The 16445-nt window shown below is 36.1% G+C and overlaps 2 protein-coding genes across 6 annotated transcripts in view; one reads left to right on the top strand and one right to left on the bottom strand.

The window, feature by feature from the left end:
- Positions 1-2558: 2558 nt before the first annotated feature.
- On the top strand, positions 2559-8641 carry LOC127797623 (exonuclease V, chloroplastic). Of its 3 annotated transcripts, XR_008022258.1 has the most exons (8): positions 2559-2954; positions 4337-4441; positions 5664-5785; positions 6674-6823; positions 6976-7129; positions 7329-7508; positions 7651-7727; positions 8124-8174. XR_008022258.1 is itself a non-coding variant. In XM_052330689.1 (7 exons), the coding sequence occupies exons 1-7, from the start codon at positions 2631-2633 to the stop codon at positions 8338-8340; spliced, it is 1149 nt and encodes a 382-aa protein (XP_052186649.1). In that variant the 5' UTR covers positions 2560-2630; the 3' UTR covers positions 8341-8641. The 3 variants fall into 3 exon arrangements, 1 of the variants encoding a protein (XP_052186649.1); XR_008022257.1 differs by having other exon boundaries at positions 7329-7727; positions 8124-8194; XM_052330689.1 differs by lacking the exon at positions 7329-7508 and having other exon boundaries at positions 2560-2954; positions 8124-8641.
- A 776-nt stretch (positions 8642-9417) lies between these two features.
- The window catches only part of LOC127797613 (tRNA ligase 1), a 78592-nt gene continuing 71564 nt past the window's right edge, over positions 9418-16445 (bottom strand). For all 3 annotated transcript variants that reach the window (XM_052330659.1, XM_052330667.1, XM_052330678.1), the window contains one exon: positions 9418-10072. In XM_052330659.1, coding sequence (XP_052186619.1) covers positions 9680-10072 — 393 coding nt within the window. In that variant the 3' untranslated portion in view covers positions 9418-9679. The remainder of the gene's footprint in view (positions 10073-16445) is intronic.

Raw genomic sequence — 16445 nt, 5'->3', positions numbered from 1 at the left:
CTTCTCTTCTCCATTCGTCGTTTACTAAAAATGTATATTCTATCTAAATATAAATATATACAAATTAAGTATACATATTACACAAAAGATTTACATATATATAAATATACACAAATATATTTTTTAAATACAACTATAAACTAAAAACATGTTATACAAAATCATTCAGAACAAATTAAACCCATTTTATAACTTCTAAAATTTTGGCTTGGAGCAAGTTGAAACTTTTAAGAGCATAGTTTGGCTTGTTATTCTTAAAAAATTATTTTATAGTCTTGTTTCATTTTTTAAGTTATAAAATGAAAATCAAACTATAAATCTTAATATTATAATATTTATTTTTAATAAAAATATATATTTCTTCTCTTTATCATTCATACAAAACATAAAAATTTATGTATTTTGTAATTATCTTATGTATAAATAATTATATATATTTTTATATTATTATTTATTTGTATTGATTGAATTAAAAGGTTAAAAATTATATATAAAGTTGTACACAAACCATAGTGCCATATTTGACAAAGGTCAAAATTTGTATGTAAAATTGTACAAAACCATAGTATCATATTCCACGAAGGTAAAAAATTATATGTAAAGTTGTATAAAATCATAATATTATATTTTACGTTTATGCTTATGCAAGCAATACAAATAAATAGTAATATAAAAATATATTTTAACTTGAGGTATATTATTTATTTGTATCGCTGTTTAGTCTATATTTTTGTTTAGAAAATATGTATATTTAATCCAAAATTACATACAAATATATTTTTAGTAAATATATTATATATTATATGTGTTAGTTTAAGCTTTTAAAAATTAGAAGTAAGGTCAATCCATATAATCTGTTAATAGTACAGTGTTTTTATCATTTATGATAGACTAAGAATAAAATGTCTTTTTTTCATCAAAACTTAAAAAATATGAAATGCAATATACTGAAAAATAAATATAAATATTTCTAATAAGAGAACGGCGGGGAACGACGAACAAAGAAAAGAAGTCACTGGCGAGAATGAGAAGACCCAAAGAGAGAAGGAGATGGAGGCATCGACAACAGCTGGAATGACAAAGGTGAACGATGAAAGGCGATGGAGACTGCAACAGAGGCGAATTACGACGAAAAGAGAGAGAGAGAGAAAGAGATGGAGGCGTCGGCGTTGACTGGAACAACGGAGGCAAATAACGATAGAGGTTGCAACAGAGGCAAATTGTGACGGAGGTAATTTTGTCAGTGGCGAACGGTGGCCAAAAGTGTTGATGGAGACAGTTGCATCAAAGGTGAAAAACGACAGTTGCAACAACTATGAACGATGATCAGAAAGAGCATAACTGACACTTGCAAGAACGAAAATGAAAAGAAAGAGAGAGAGAGAGAGTACGAGGAAGAAACAAAATTTTGAGTTGAATTTATCATAATATTTTGGTGTCAAAATCATGGCTCACCCTAGGCATAGACTGTTTAGGCATTGTAAATTTTAAAACCATTGTAAATTGAAGAAACGTTAAGGGCCATGCCCATTTCAAATCATTGTAAATTTTTAATTAATTTCAATCTCCCACATTTCTTTTATCAATAGTTAATCCCACGAGAATCACTACAATTTTTAATTAATCTCAATTTCTCACATTTTTTTATTAATAATCAATCTCATTCTCATGCGTCTGGCAGTGACATTTATCCCCTTACAACTGTTTCATGTATTTTTAATTAATCTTAATCTCTCCCTTGTATGATTGTATCACAACTATTTTCATACGCCTGGCAGTGGTCACGACTCCATCGTCTTCCTCAGTTCATCTCCTTCTCAATTTTTTATCCATCCATTGTCACTGGCATTTGCCATCAATCTGCATAGGCGTAGAACCTCAATCCAACTGATTTCATAACTATGTCTTCCCTTCAGCGATTTCATTTTCATCTTCATCATTCTGTTGTGTGACTTGTATATGTTTTGATTTTTTTTATTAGCTCTTAAATTATCAATTAATTTTGTGTATATGTTTCAATATTTATAATCCCTCTATTATTAATAAATCTACATTAATGGATTAATAATGGTGTCATATGTTGGAATAAATTAATTATAATAGTTTAATTGTTAATTTTTTATCTAAAAAAACTAAAAGAGTAAATTTAAAGTGAAATCTTGTAAATTTTATATAATAATTTTTTTTATTAATTTTATTTTTAAATATAATCATAAGGGATCCTATAAAAATTTTTGTTTAGAACTCCTAAAATCTCACGACTGGCCCTGGTCAAAATATCGCCATAAATCAAGTTATCACCATTTTGCTAGTTATATTTTGGTGTCAAACATGAGGATGTGTAAGATGCATTTATCAAAATTTTATCCCATTTTGCTCGTTATATTTAGTGCAATTTCAGACTCAACACGAGGATGGTGTTAGTTACTAACTAACAAAGAAGTTAATCGCTTTCTCGGAACCTGAATATGAAACGACGTGGCACGATATGCCCGCGTCAGCACCATGATCGCAGTATCGGCGCAACATGGAATCGTAACCCAAGTCCCATTTTTAACTGGTCTTGTCCGAGGGGATCGCAACGGTAACATTTTCCTTCTCCGAAACACGACGCCGTTGAATCCCCTAAAATGGGCTATTCGCAGCAGCCGACGGAGCCTCTTCACATCCCCGTGGAGATCGTGAGCGACGAAGAAATGGCCCTCATCGAAGCCGCCTTGGCGGCCACAGCCGGCCCTGCTATCTCTCCGGTTCGGTTCCAGCGAACCGCAAGGTCAATTCAGTCCATTACCCTTCTCTCTAAGCGCCGGTTGTCATCGGAGACCGGGCCAATCGGCGACATAGAGGACGCTGTTGGTTTTAGGCCTACTCAGAAAAGAAGCAGACCGGCCTACTCGTTCTTGCATCGATTTCGGAGAAAAAGAGGATTGTCTGTCACCGACATTACTGCCACGGTAAAGGTTTTTTTTTTGGCTTGATTCGTGCTCTTTGATTTCTTCTTGGAATTGGATGAGTTATTGTTGTTTGGATTTCAGGAACAAGTTCTATGTTTTATTATGTTGCAGATTCTGTGGGTATTTTCCGGGGAAGAGTTTAATACTTGAGCTACATTGGAAATATATTTTGTTTCTCAATTTCAATTTAAGAAAGATTTGGAATTTGGAGTTGATTGATGCTGCTGATAATAAAAGAATTTGTACTTACGAGAGAATAAATAAATAAGAACAAATCTCTTTCAATTGTAGTTTGAAGAATAAAAAAGCGTGAAATAATACCAGGGCTTATTTTCCTTTATTCTTGCTTTCTTGCTCAATACAAGTGTTGCATTCAACTCGCGCAGCTTGTCACGCACATACAATACCAGTCTTTAGTTTTTGGACAAGAAGCACTCAATTGGAGTATTGTTTTTAGTTAGGCAGACTTTGGTTTATCAACTAAGGTAGGAAACTTGCTTTTTGTTGATCTCTTATTTGCAAGCCATCACTTAGACTTGTAACCGAAGGACTTGCCTTTTCGTTGAGCTAAGCCTGATAATCTTTTTAGGAGTTATATACAGTTGTCATGGATGACTGAGGCCATTCTAGATAGATACCTCACTTTGATTGGTTAAGCCCTTATTGCAAACATGTAGGCTCCTTTTGTTGGCAAGTTTTTATGGTCTAGAATTCTGTATGCTTGAGGTACAGAAATCAGAAAGAAATCTGCTAAGAAAACGATTAAGCAGATATTGTACTGAATTTGATGTTGTTAGAACTCGTTATTGACCAGCCTCTCTTATCTTCTATTTGAGCTAATTATAGAATGTGGCTTGTATTTCACATCCAAGCTTGCAAGCAAGATTCAGTTATACTTATCATGAATTCTTCAAATAGGTGAATCATATAAATCAGTTTTAACACTATCGTGGGAATGAATTTTATTCAGCTTGAAAGAAAGTTGAGAAAGGCTTCAGGGGAATGAATTTTAGTAGATTGGATTTGGAACAAGATGGTAAAATGTACTCAGTATTCTCTATAAGACGCAGATCTGAGCTCTGATCTTGCCTCTGCCCCTTTTATGCCATTCTGATGCTTTTGCCAGTATGCTACAAGGTTGAGCTAAAATTAGTTATTACCAGCAGATATTTCTCTTTTAGTTTTATTTGAATTATCTTGTCATTCTCACTCATGAAACTTGGTAATCATTCTCTATCCCTGTTTTCATCTCTAAATGATTGTCTCTTTGGTTCTGGCCTCTGGTGGCTTCTCAACTTTGAAAATTTATTTTATCTGCAACTATGGTTGCAGGTAAACTGATTACATTTCTCATATGCACTCTCATTTCATGTTAACATTAGGAATGGTGTGAAAAACAAATGGAATTCTTTCTACTGTTGGGAAAACCAGAAGCTACAAAGGCTATGAAAGCAGGTGTTGCTCGCCATGCGGTACTTGAGGAAGAGGTATTAGTTCAAACCACAACCTAGATAGTGTTCAAAACTTGACATACAGGCTTGTCATCCTCATTGTGTGATATGCTCAGATTAATCCTGTCAATCCAGAAGTTATATTTCTGTTTTTTGACTGAAGTTTTATCAGGACTATGGCTGTCAAATTTTTTATCCATGTTTTTCAAACGGGTCTTTTACCACTCCTTGTTAGATTCTTATAATAAATGCTCTATGTCTTCTTGACAAACAAATTTGGAACTGCAATAAGTTTAATCTTTACCACATCTGGCACATTATTCGATGACGTCTTTCTTTATATGAAAAGTACTTTCTTTCAAGATGTTAGTTCCAAGTTTGCAAAGATTGCATAAAATAAAATGCAAGATAGACGTCTGTGGAATGCAACCTTTTTTGTATTTTTGGAAAGCCTATTAGTTTCCAAGTTATTATGCTTGGACAAAATTGTCGTTCAGGTAGTTCAGAATTTCTAAAGATGGTTAATTAGGATTTGGTTAATTTGTTGAGTGATGACGATTTTTGAGCATAGAGACCAAGTCCATTGGACGTACTCATGAAAAGACTTAAAAAATAAAAAAACTAAAATCTAGGGTCTGCGGAACATAACCTTTTTGAGTTTTAAAAAGCCTTAAGACTTTCTAGGTTCTTCTATATATCTTGGCTTGTGCAAAATTGAATACATAGGTTAATTGGTTTTGATTTGATGCGCTTGAGAGTTTCTAAAGATGGTATATTTTGTTCTGGCTATTTAGATTGATTGCTTTTGATTTGGTCGTAAGATCAAGTTATGGAATTACTTTTTGCTCGAGGATCTGGATGTTAGATAAAACCACCTCTGGATCTTAAAACCTCAAATACATAGTCTTGAAGCTAAAGCATCTGAAAGCATCATGAGAGAGCTTCCTCTAATTTCAGGTGGTAATGTCTTTCTGTGATCTTCATTGCCAGCTTTCTCTGTGGTGCTTGTTCTAGATCTTGTGACTTCCTTTCATCTGTAACATGCTTGTACAAATCTTTACATGTCAATTTGTGTAGCTTTTTTTGTTGTTTTTTATCCCCCGCTAAGCGCCTTTTTGTTGTTTTTTCATTTGTGTGACCATTTTGCTATAATTTTTATCTCTGTCATTCTCTTCATTTTGAGGAAGCCAACTATCTGCCTATTTTATTCTTCTATGTCTTTTTCCATGTTATTGACCTAGGATTTATATGTTGCCAGGTTGTTAGAAGAGTAAAAGTTCGTGTTAAAACACCAGAAGATGCATGGGCCCTAAAGTTTATCAATTTCATGGTTGGTGTAAATCAACTATTATTTGATGGATTGACACGCGAGTTGCCTTTGTAAGTTTGGCTTATTATCTTCTAATTATAATTAATCTCTCAGTTTTCATGCTATAGAAAGCTCTAAATTACGACGTGCAAAATGATGATCTTGAAACAATTGATGCTTGGATATGTAATTTGTAGGCCATGAAGTGACATTAGTTATGTTGGAATTTGAGCAATAAATTGCTTTGTCTATAACACAAAGCACGAAAGAGGCCTTCATGGTTGTGGTGTAACCAATCATGGGGTTAAAAGGTTCTGTTTGCAGGATTGACATCCGGTCTTCGTGGAGAATTTATATTGAAAGATAAATGGAATGAAGGAGTTGAATCATATGATATAATTTGGCTATTGCACCCTGATTATGGAGTGTGAAGTACACAAGATACTATCATCAATTTTTTGTTATGATTAACTAGTCTTTACTAAACAAGTAAAAAGGAAAAGGAGTGTCTAGTTTAAGAGCCACTACTGGTTGGAATTAGGCCGGGTTAATTAGAGCAATTAGCAAGCACTTAATTAAGTCAGTACACTTGAGATATATTTGGTCTATATAGAATGATTATCCTGATGTGCTCTTTTTGTTTGGTTCATGATAACCAGTTGGGTGTCTCAACAGAAATACTTATAGAAAGAACCCTCAGGGTTTCTAAGAAGTTCACTATATTGCTTGGAAATATACCATTATATGATTTTGTTTATCTTTTTGTCACTAATACCATAACAGACTGTTTAAATGTTGGTTTCTGCGTGTTTCAAATTTTCTATTCTTCTGGTTGACTGTCATCTGTGCATGTATGCATGCACTTGTGTTTGATGGTATCTATTGATTAGACCTCTCATATTTTAATGTTATCTACTACCTTCTTTTGGCCTCTAATGGACTAACTTGCAAAAGATTAGACTGGGTTTTGTGGAAGGTATATGGATGGTGGGAGTGATTGATGAAATCCGGATGCCTGTAACTGAGACTGAAAAGAGCCCTACGTTAGTAGACACAAAAACTCGTGCACGGGCAAGCCTTCCTTCTGAACCACAACGGAGGAATGGAAGGTATTCATATCTGAACAGCTTTCATTTTGATGCTGTTGATAGGAGAAAAGCTTCCTAGTAGCATATTTATGCATCATTTTCCCTTAGTTACATTTGTTGGCGAGAAATCGAGAGCATTCTAGGAATGTCAATTGAGTGTTTTTTTTTGGCAGGCTGCAGTTAATGTGCTACAAGTATTTGTGGGACAATTTAGCTGCTGATAAATTCCCCTCCAGACAATTCTTTGATTTCTTTGCATTAAATCCACATTGGATTTTATCTGAAGACATCAGAGAGAACACTGCTAGATCAGGTTTTCCTGCAGAGGTAAATAAATCCCCCTTCTTTATGAACTCTTTTTGAGGAAGAAAGTAAGAATAAATTGAAATGAAATGAAAAATTGGGATCTTATAGGGAGTGGCAGCATTCCTCCCTTTTTCTTGTACCCAAGACAAAACAAATCACCCTTATTTCTCCGTTTTATCATCTATTTTTTGGTTTTTGATTGTCATTTTTTGATAGTCAGTCTCAAGAATTCGAACTGTTGAAGACGACTGTTGAGCGAGGATTGGTAAAACCACTCAGATGTGTCATCAATTAACTTCCAAAGTCCCTTTCATGGTGTACTTGGGTCAAAGCAAATTAGTTGTCTAAAAGCTTCCATTTGTTTCACGATGTGATTCGTCCTTTAATGGTTTGCCCAAAGGTCTGTCCCACAAACTAATGCATTGCTTTGTGATGTTGCCTATCACAAAAGCAGATAAAAGAGGAGAGAATAGTGCACCATAAATCATTCTATTGAGCTTGTGATTTCCATGGATATTTTGTCTCATGTTGTTTCTTTGCAGACTCTTGATGATTTAATAAGGTATTTCCGAAATGCTTGCCGCACACTGCCCCAAGCTCATGAGCAGCTATTGTTGAGGTGAGCGCAAAATAAGGCTGGAAAAAAATTTAATTGTTGCCTTCTGTTCTTGAGATATCAATTCTCAAATTATAGATTTTGTAATTAATGCTGCTCCATTATAAACACTCTGAACCTCAGATATCAATTGAGTGAGTTCCCTAATTTCTGCACCTTTATTTATCTTCATTGTTTTAGAATGTTCTCACTGTTTGGACAAACCACACTAGAAAGAATCTTCTTGAGTTAATGGAACATTCTTTGCAAGATCAAGTAGTGCGGAGGAAGCCCCCCCCCCCCCCCCCCCCCACTATGCACAAGAGAGCTTCAACTCGAAGAGTTTGGGTATTTTTTTTTTGTCATCTTGTTACACTACTAATCACCACCCCCTTTTTCTTTTTTGGGATTGGTTTGCAGATATGAACTGCAAGAAGATCATTCATTACTCAATGAAGATCAGTTCGAATACGATTCCGATTGGCTGAAGGGCCAAATTCAGGGTAGTCTTGAATTCTGGATGGGAGAGAGAGAAGCCAAATACACCCCGGCGGAGGAGCGATGGAAATGCAAGTTCTGTCAGTTTGCTTCTGTATGTCCAATCAACACCAACAACTCCGATGGTAATTCAACCTAGAGAAATTGCAATTGGTATTTTTTTCCTTTTTTTCCCCCACAATAATGATTTTGGCCTTGAAGCATTGCATTTTGCAAAGAAGCAACAATCTTTCGGTAGATGCACCTCTGGAGTAGGCCAACCCCCACCCCGTTTGCTAGGGCCAAGAGTCGGTGGTTGTTTATAAGCCTCATCTTCAGGCTGTGATATATGTTTCATTGTTGTATAGTTTTCATTTCCTCTCAATGAGCCATTATTATTAAATTCTTTGTAAAACATGACACGTATGTTGAAATTATAAATTCAATAATTATTCACGTCATGCAAGTGGGTTAGTCTCTCATATTTTTTCTTTCTTTCTTTCTTTCTTTTTTCTTTTCTTTTTTTTTTTTTCCTTCTCGATGATGTAGAACAACATTTGAAACTATATTTCCGAAGGGTAGAGTTGATTTTATGAATTATCTGAACAAACAGTCTTTATTCGGATTTTTGATTGACAATTGTGTAGAAATATGCAGTTATAATTTCAGCGTGCGTCTTTATAGGTAGATTGCCTCTCACAATTCCGGCCTTGACCACACCAGAGCTCTAGTTACCCAGCTTGTAATTAATGTAAATGGTAGCTCACAGGTATTTTTGCCATTTTAGAAACATTGTTTTGGATTAATCAGAAAGTAAGCTGTAAAATTCACTAAATAAAATAGCATTTTTGTTTTGGATTAGAAGGTTATGACTATGGCTTAAATCAGCCACTGATAGTCAGAAGGGGGCAGTGAACTTACTATGCATTTTATAACAACTGGTATTTGGCATCCCTAAACCCCAAATTTTAAGAAATAAATAAATGAACTCTTTAGAAGACTTCCGTTATGAAAAATAGATGGAATGAAGGAAACCTGTACAGCAAAGGAGATGGAGGAATGCCAAAAATAAAAAAAGGATAGAGAACTCCTTAATGAAATGGCCTAGCATGCAAGGTGGTAACGATGTTGATTAGCAAGTCAAAATTCATATGGGATCAAGGTTTGATATTTTTTTGTTGTTTATGCAAATAATAATTTAAACAACAGAATGATTAATGGTCAAAGTGAGCCCATGGAGCAAAAACATATACCCAATAACCTTAACTAATAGAGGTTCCTTACAAGCACCAGTGAGTGAGCACAAAATTTCTTCTTATACTTCGCCATTCTAACCTAGCCTCAATATACAAAAGCTCTCTCAAGCAAGCAAACCAAGAACCTAAAAATTGTTCTCTTCTTCCCGGAAAGAGGATGCTTCACTCAACCAAAAAAGAAAAAAGAGAAAGGGATGGGGGGGAGAAGGTGTTCCAGTCCAGGGAATTGAGCATGTGACACTTTTAGTAAAATTGTAGAACGCCAGTTATTGTTATGGGAGGATTGATGTCAATCCGAGTAGCCTTCCCCTCTGAAAGCCGTTGTGGCAATGTGTTGGCTTCTTTAGGTGCAACACCTTCACCAGTCCACAGGGTCACATGAGGCCACTGGTTCTTTGAGGCGATCTCTTCGCCATCAACAGAGCCGAAAGAGACTTCTAACGCTGCCATTTTATCCGTGAAGAGTATAGCATTCATGTTGACGGGGACATTTTGATCTAGGAAAATGCCATAGCTTGCTACGGCTGTAACACCATGACTTCTTTTGTGAGCCAGTGTCACATGGGCCTTTGCTAGGCCGTTCTCCATATTTGTGTCTTTGAGGAGACTCTCGACCTTGGGACTCTGCTCAGCCAACTGCATGTAACATGAAGATAGGATGAGAAAAGAAAGTTGATGTTTCTTTTGAGTTTGTTATATGCTTGCTTGAAATGAGCCAACATCATGCATTATCTGTTATCAAGGCTAAAACAAGAAACAACATCATGCATTATCTGTTTTCTTACACAACGAAGGTACTTTGAGCTAAAATAGAGTAGCACCACAAGCATTAAAAAAGATCTCCAACAGCAACACCTGCAATTTGCAACATATACTGGATGCTGTATTGGCAGTAAAAGGCATTTCCTCCATAGTTCTAGGAACTGTACTAAAAGGCTTGTGCTTAGATCTTTGTTCTTGTCCTTTCAGAGTAGTAATAGAAGGCCTTCCTAAGTTTTCTCTCAACCAACATTTGTTGGACTCAAAATAAATTTTGAAACAACAATCAGTTCAATGAAAAATTCATTGATTAGCCACTCTAATTAGTATTAAAAGGCCTTCTAACTTCTCTCTGATCCCAACATTTGCGGGCTCAAAATAAATTTCAAAACAAGCAGCTCAATGGATTTATTTAATGATTAGCCACAAATTTATGTCAGAATATACCTTCTGTATTCCAATGACATCAAAGCAGAATTTTAAGACCTTTCTTTTTCCTTCTATATATTCGTTAATGTGGGAAATTCTGATACCCTGGCCAAGAATTCACTATCCTAGGGTAAATGGACCTTCTATCAATGTCTAAACCTGAGGTTTAAATTTTTTCACAACCTAGCTATTCTACACTGTTTAGTGGCTTATGACATTTAGAGCCCTTTTTTTTTTTTTTTTTTTTTTAATATTTATGTGTGCTAGGTCATGCCTCCTCCAATGGTTGGGATTTTTTTCGTAGGAGGGGTGGGTTTGCAATAACAATTTTTCCTTTTCTTTTTTAATTACATCATGTCAATCTTGATTCCTTTAATTACATCACGTCAATCTTGATTCGACTTAGAAAGAACCTGAAAGCCTTTGAGGTGTCAAGAGTTTTCCCTGAGTTTTTTTTTTGGGGCAGGTTTTAGGGATGGTCCCACAAAGGGGCGAACTAAGTTACTTGAAATTAAAAATTTATTAATCTGTTGTGATGTAAACTTTAGAAACTTTTAAATGTGTAACATTTGCTAAGAGCTGCAGCATGGATTAGCAGTTTCTGTACCGAGTTTTACTTCAACAGTAAGGCAACAGGCGTTTGAAACCTACAAGAAACATTTCAAGTAACTTTTTTCTTATTTACATTATTTATTTTGTTAGCCAATTTAGATTGGGCTTTCTTCTAACTATTTGTAGTAAATTATTGTAATTTAGATATTGGCCTAAGTTACGTGTTTAGAAATTAAGCACTGTTATATATTCAATAGTTTTACTATTCTAGTTTCCATGTGAACAAGTTGAGCAGTTTAAACCTTTATGGTTTTAAATGCTCTTTACTTTGTAGGATTAAAAGAGAGATTTGAGCTGTCAAGAGATGATTTTTTCGGTTACTTTTTTGTCATAATTTTCTATTTTTACATGTTTTCACCCTTATTTTCTTCATCTCTTCTGAGCTTCAATCTTAAAGATTTATGTTTACTATGTAAAATTTTATCTTTTAATCTAAAGACAAATTTATAAATGTTTATTTCAAGATCTCGAAAGGGAATATTACATATATGTATATATGTTGGAATTCTTTATTGTAAAGTTTGTTAGATAATCAATCCCACAAACTATGTGATTGATTATCAATCCCTCAATTTATGAGATTGATTATCAATTATCCCACAATCTATGGTATTGATTATAATCAATCTTAATTGTTGGGATTGATATAAATTAGTAATTGATGTAATTAATTTTTTTTCTTAATTATAGGGATTTGATTGATTTCTTTCTCCTATATATATATTGTAATCAAGTGGAAGAGAATAATATACCAAGTTTTTTTACAATTGTTTATGGTATTAGAGCAACCCTAGATGCTTCCTATTCTTCTCACAATCGTCCTAGGTCAGTTTTTATCTATTGCTTTTTTTGGCAGCATTCTACACTGCTTATTCCGACAGTATTCATCAGTCGCCCTAGTCTTTATTTCATTCTTGGCAGTAACATCAGATCGCAAACATGTCAAATACCAACGAATCCTCAATTGAAACTCCAAAATCCTCCTCCTCTAATGTCGAAACTGTCATGTACAACAACAATAATGGGGGTGACTTGTCAAACTACTCATCCGCATCCATCACCATCTACAAATTGAATGGGCGAAACTACATCTAATGGTCTTAATCCTTCATGTTTCACGTCCACAATGAGGAGAAAGAAGATTATCTTACTGGAAATATCATCAAACAAGATGAAAAAGATGCTGATTAATGGATTTGGAAGAGAGATAACAGCCAAGTTATGTCTTAGCTAGTAAATTCCATGGAGCTACGCATAGGAGAAAATTTTCTCTTATATGAAACTGTTGCAGAAGTCTGGGAGGTTGCAAAAGACACTTATTCACACAAAGACAACACCCCTGAACTAGTGACAATTGAGGGCATGTTGCACGATCTCCAACAAGGTGATTTATCTATAACCGAGTATTACAACAAACTCCTTCAAAACTGGCAGCAACTGATGCTTTTGAAAAATATTCCTAGGAAACCACCACTGATCTCAAATTGTACAAGAAGATTATAGAGAATATGAGGGTCTACAAATTTTGCTTGGGCCTGAATTCAAATCTTGATGTGGTAAGAGGAATATTTAGCACAAAACCACTACCAAGCTTACGAGAAGCTTTCTTTGAGGTTCGAAGAGAAGAGAGTAGAAGCCAATTGATGATGGGGATAGAAAAATTAACTGCTGGTGGTGAATCATCAGCCTTGGTTGTTCGAAACCAGTAACAACAGCCACGAAAAGGGGGAAGACCACGGTGTGAACATTGCCGCTGCCCTGGTCATACAAAAGAAATCTGCTGGCAACTCTATGGAAAACCTGCTGATTGGAAGCCACAAATAGTAGCACAAAAGAAAAGTCGAGACGACATGGTTGGCAGTTCAGAGCAGCTTGCAAACTTTAGCAAAGAGGAACTTGATGGACTTTGCAAACTTTAGCAAAGAGGAACTTGATGGACTGAGAAGGTTGCTACAAGCACAACAAAACCTACTAGTTGGTGGATCAGGTTCCATAGCTCAAAAAGGTAATTTTCTTAAGGCTTTAATTGTGAAACAAGAGCACTATAAGCCCTGGATTGTCGACTCTAGTGCTTCTAATCACACGACAGGAGATAGGCGAGTTTTCAACAAATATTCTCCTTGTAATGAAGCTCTCACAATTAGAATTGCAGATGGTTGTTTGGCAAAAGTTGAAGGGACTGGTTCGATTGTGGTATCCAGGGGCATAACACTCAAATTTGCATTATATGTTCCTAATCTAGATAGCAACCTGTTCTCCATAAATAAAATCACCCAAGAACTTAATTGTATAGCTAATTTTTCTCCTCATATTTATGAATTTTAGGATTTGACTTTGGGGAGGATGATTGGTAGTGCTAGGAGTCATGCTGGGCTCTATCATCTTAAGATTCAACTAGATTCTGTGAGGCAATCTCATCTAAGAGTGAGTGAACCTACTTCTTGTCAAACTAACTCTTGTGTGTTTGTTAGTGAGTTGAAAAATAAGAGTAAGAGGTTGGTCATGATGTGACATTACAGGTTAGGCCACCCAAGTTTTCTATACTTATCCAAACTTTTCCCAAGTTTATTAAGAAATAAAAGTGTTATTTCTTTTCAATGTGAAATTTGTTAATTTGCAAAACACTCTCGCAGTTCATACCCGATTCAACCATACAAATCATCAAAACATTTTTCTGTGATCCACAGTGATGTTTGGAGCCCATCTCAAGTTCCAAATATCATAGGAGCTCGGTAGTTCATCTCTTTCATAAATGATTACACACGACTCACATGGATTTTTCTTATGAAAATTAAATCAGAAGTTTCTCAAATATTTAAGAATTTCAAAACAATGATCAAAAATCAATTTCAAACTTCCATTCAAATACTTAGAATTGACAATGGAAGAGAGTTCTTTAATTCTAGTCTTGGCTCATACCTATCAACTGGGGGAATCATACACCAAAGTTCCTATGTAGATACCCCTCAGCAAAATGGGATAACTGAGAGAGAATATGCACCTTCTGGACATTGCTAGGTCTATGTTGTTTTCATCTAATGTTCCAAAACGTTTTTGGGGTGAGGCTATTCTTACAGCAGCATACCTAATCAGTCAGCTTCCACCCAAAGTTTTAGATTTCTCCACTTCACATCAAGTATTCTTACAACACTTCCCTCAAAGTCGACTGATTTCCTCTCTTCCTCCAAAGATATTTGGGTGTACTGTGTTTGTTCATATCCATCAACAACATCGAACCAAACTTGACTTTTGATCCTCCAAATGTATCTTTGTAAGGTACTCTTCCAACCAAAAGGGTTATAAATGCTTCTGTTCTGACAACCAAAGGTTTTATCACACCATGGATGTCACATTTTTTGAAACAAAACCCTATTATCCCAAAACTGATATTTAGAGGGAGAGTTCTAGCCAGAGTCAACAAAAATATCAGTTTTTCTTGGATAGCATCGATTGCACACCACCTGAAATTGCACCTTCTCCAAGCGTCCAAATTGAACCTGAATCAAAACCAACTAATTCTTTCAATCTCGCATTAAGTGTCTATCACAAAAAAAGGGGTAAACCGAAGGAATCAGAGACACTAGCAGATTCACCATTACTGTCGACATCTAAACTTGAGGTAAAAATCCTTACATCTGACTTGCAAACTATGGAGGAAAATTCTGTAGGTATTGGTTTAAGTGATCATGATAATTCTGATGAGAACCTACCCACTGCACTCAGAAAAGGGGTGAGAGATGCAGAAGTAAGCCATTGTACCCTATTGGCAACTATGTGAGTTATGAGGGTCTATCTTCATCTTACCAAGCATTCACTAGCAAAATTAATTCTATCTCCATTCCTAATTCAATCCAAGATGTCATGGTTATTGAGGCCGTGCCTACCTGATATTCCTTAGTTTGTACATATTCCTTCTGTTTTGTCTTCCACATGTTGTTTGGTGATAGTTGTTATTGGTGGATCGGGAACTTGTACATGATAACTTGGGGGCTTGTTGGTAGAACATCACGATGATCAAGGGGGCAATCCCGTGCCCAGAGGTGGGGCCGTGCCTAGAGGTGAGGCTGAGGGATTGGACCATGATCACGTGCCTAGAGGTGGGGCTTAGCCTAGAGGTGAGGCTGAGATGTTTCACACAAGCGCCAGCAGGATGATGGTGACTCGGTGGCTTGTGATCATATTCCTTCTGCTTTGTCATACATCTTGTCATTTGGTGGCTGTGGCTAGTTGGTGGCTTGTTATGTGCGAACTACCACGTGGGCCTGTGTAAGGGGGCTGACCACGTGGGCCTGTGTAAGGGGGCCGAGGGGTTCATACATGGCAAGTAAGGAGGATACCTCGTGCCTGTGTAAGAGGGCCGAGAGGTTACATCTCGTGTGTTTGTTACTTTTGAGCAAATCTTGCCTATTGCACATGTATCTCGGTATTTGTATTTGTGGCTATTTGTTGGGGTATCACAGGGGATCTCATGCTCTTGCGGTGAGCCTAGACCTTGTGCTCTTGTGGTGAGCCGTGATCGTGGGGAGATTTCGTTCTTATTTCTGCATGTTTCCTGGAAAAGCTACATATTGCTCTTGCATGCATAGTTTCTTTCTTTCTTACCATTCACTTAGATGTAATAATCTAACTCGGGTGTTTCTTACCCCTGGGGCATTCATCGTCCCAGCTTTATCAAAAGTATCAAGCATTACAGGTTCTAGGTTAAAGCGTGAGCAAGGAGATGGAGCTTCACTAGCTTTGGGATCCTGGATTCATTATGTACCCTCGTAACCTAAGAAATATATTGTGAATAGCAGCTAGAGTACTCAGGGTTGTAAAGAGTGTGTGTGGGTGTTCTACAATTGTACCCATTATGATGTGTTGTGTTGTGATTTATGGAGTATTGAAGGCTGTATGCATTTCTTGTACTTGGAGATGAAATCTAGTGGAAACCCCCTCTATTTAGCTTTAATTAAGCTTGCAGGTTCGATCCAATGCTTTCGTTGGTAAGGGTTTCCATAACGCCCGGGGTGATGTTGGCTTATATTTTACATCATTGTGTATTTGTAAAAATGGGGCATTACAGTTATCCCAGAATGGAAGAAGGCAGTTAATGAGGAAGTTAATGCTCTGGTGAAGAATAGTACTTGGAAAATTACTGATTTACCTCAGGGAAAGAACTTGATCGGATGCAAGTGGATCTTCACGGTAAAAACAAAGATAGATGATA

The sequence above is a fragment of the Diospyros lotus genome, chromosome 1, assembly GCF_014633365.1.
Source record: "Diospyros lotus cultivar Yz01 chromosome 1, ASM1463336v1, whole genome shotgun sequence".
Classification (NCBI taxonomy): Eukaryota; Viridiplantae; Streptophyta; class Magnoliopsida; order Ericales; family Ebenaceae; genus Diospyros; species Diospyros lotus.
This window is presented reverse-complemented; position numbering and strand designations above follow the sequence as displayed.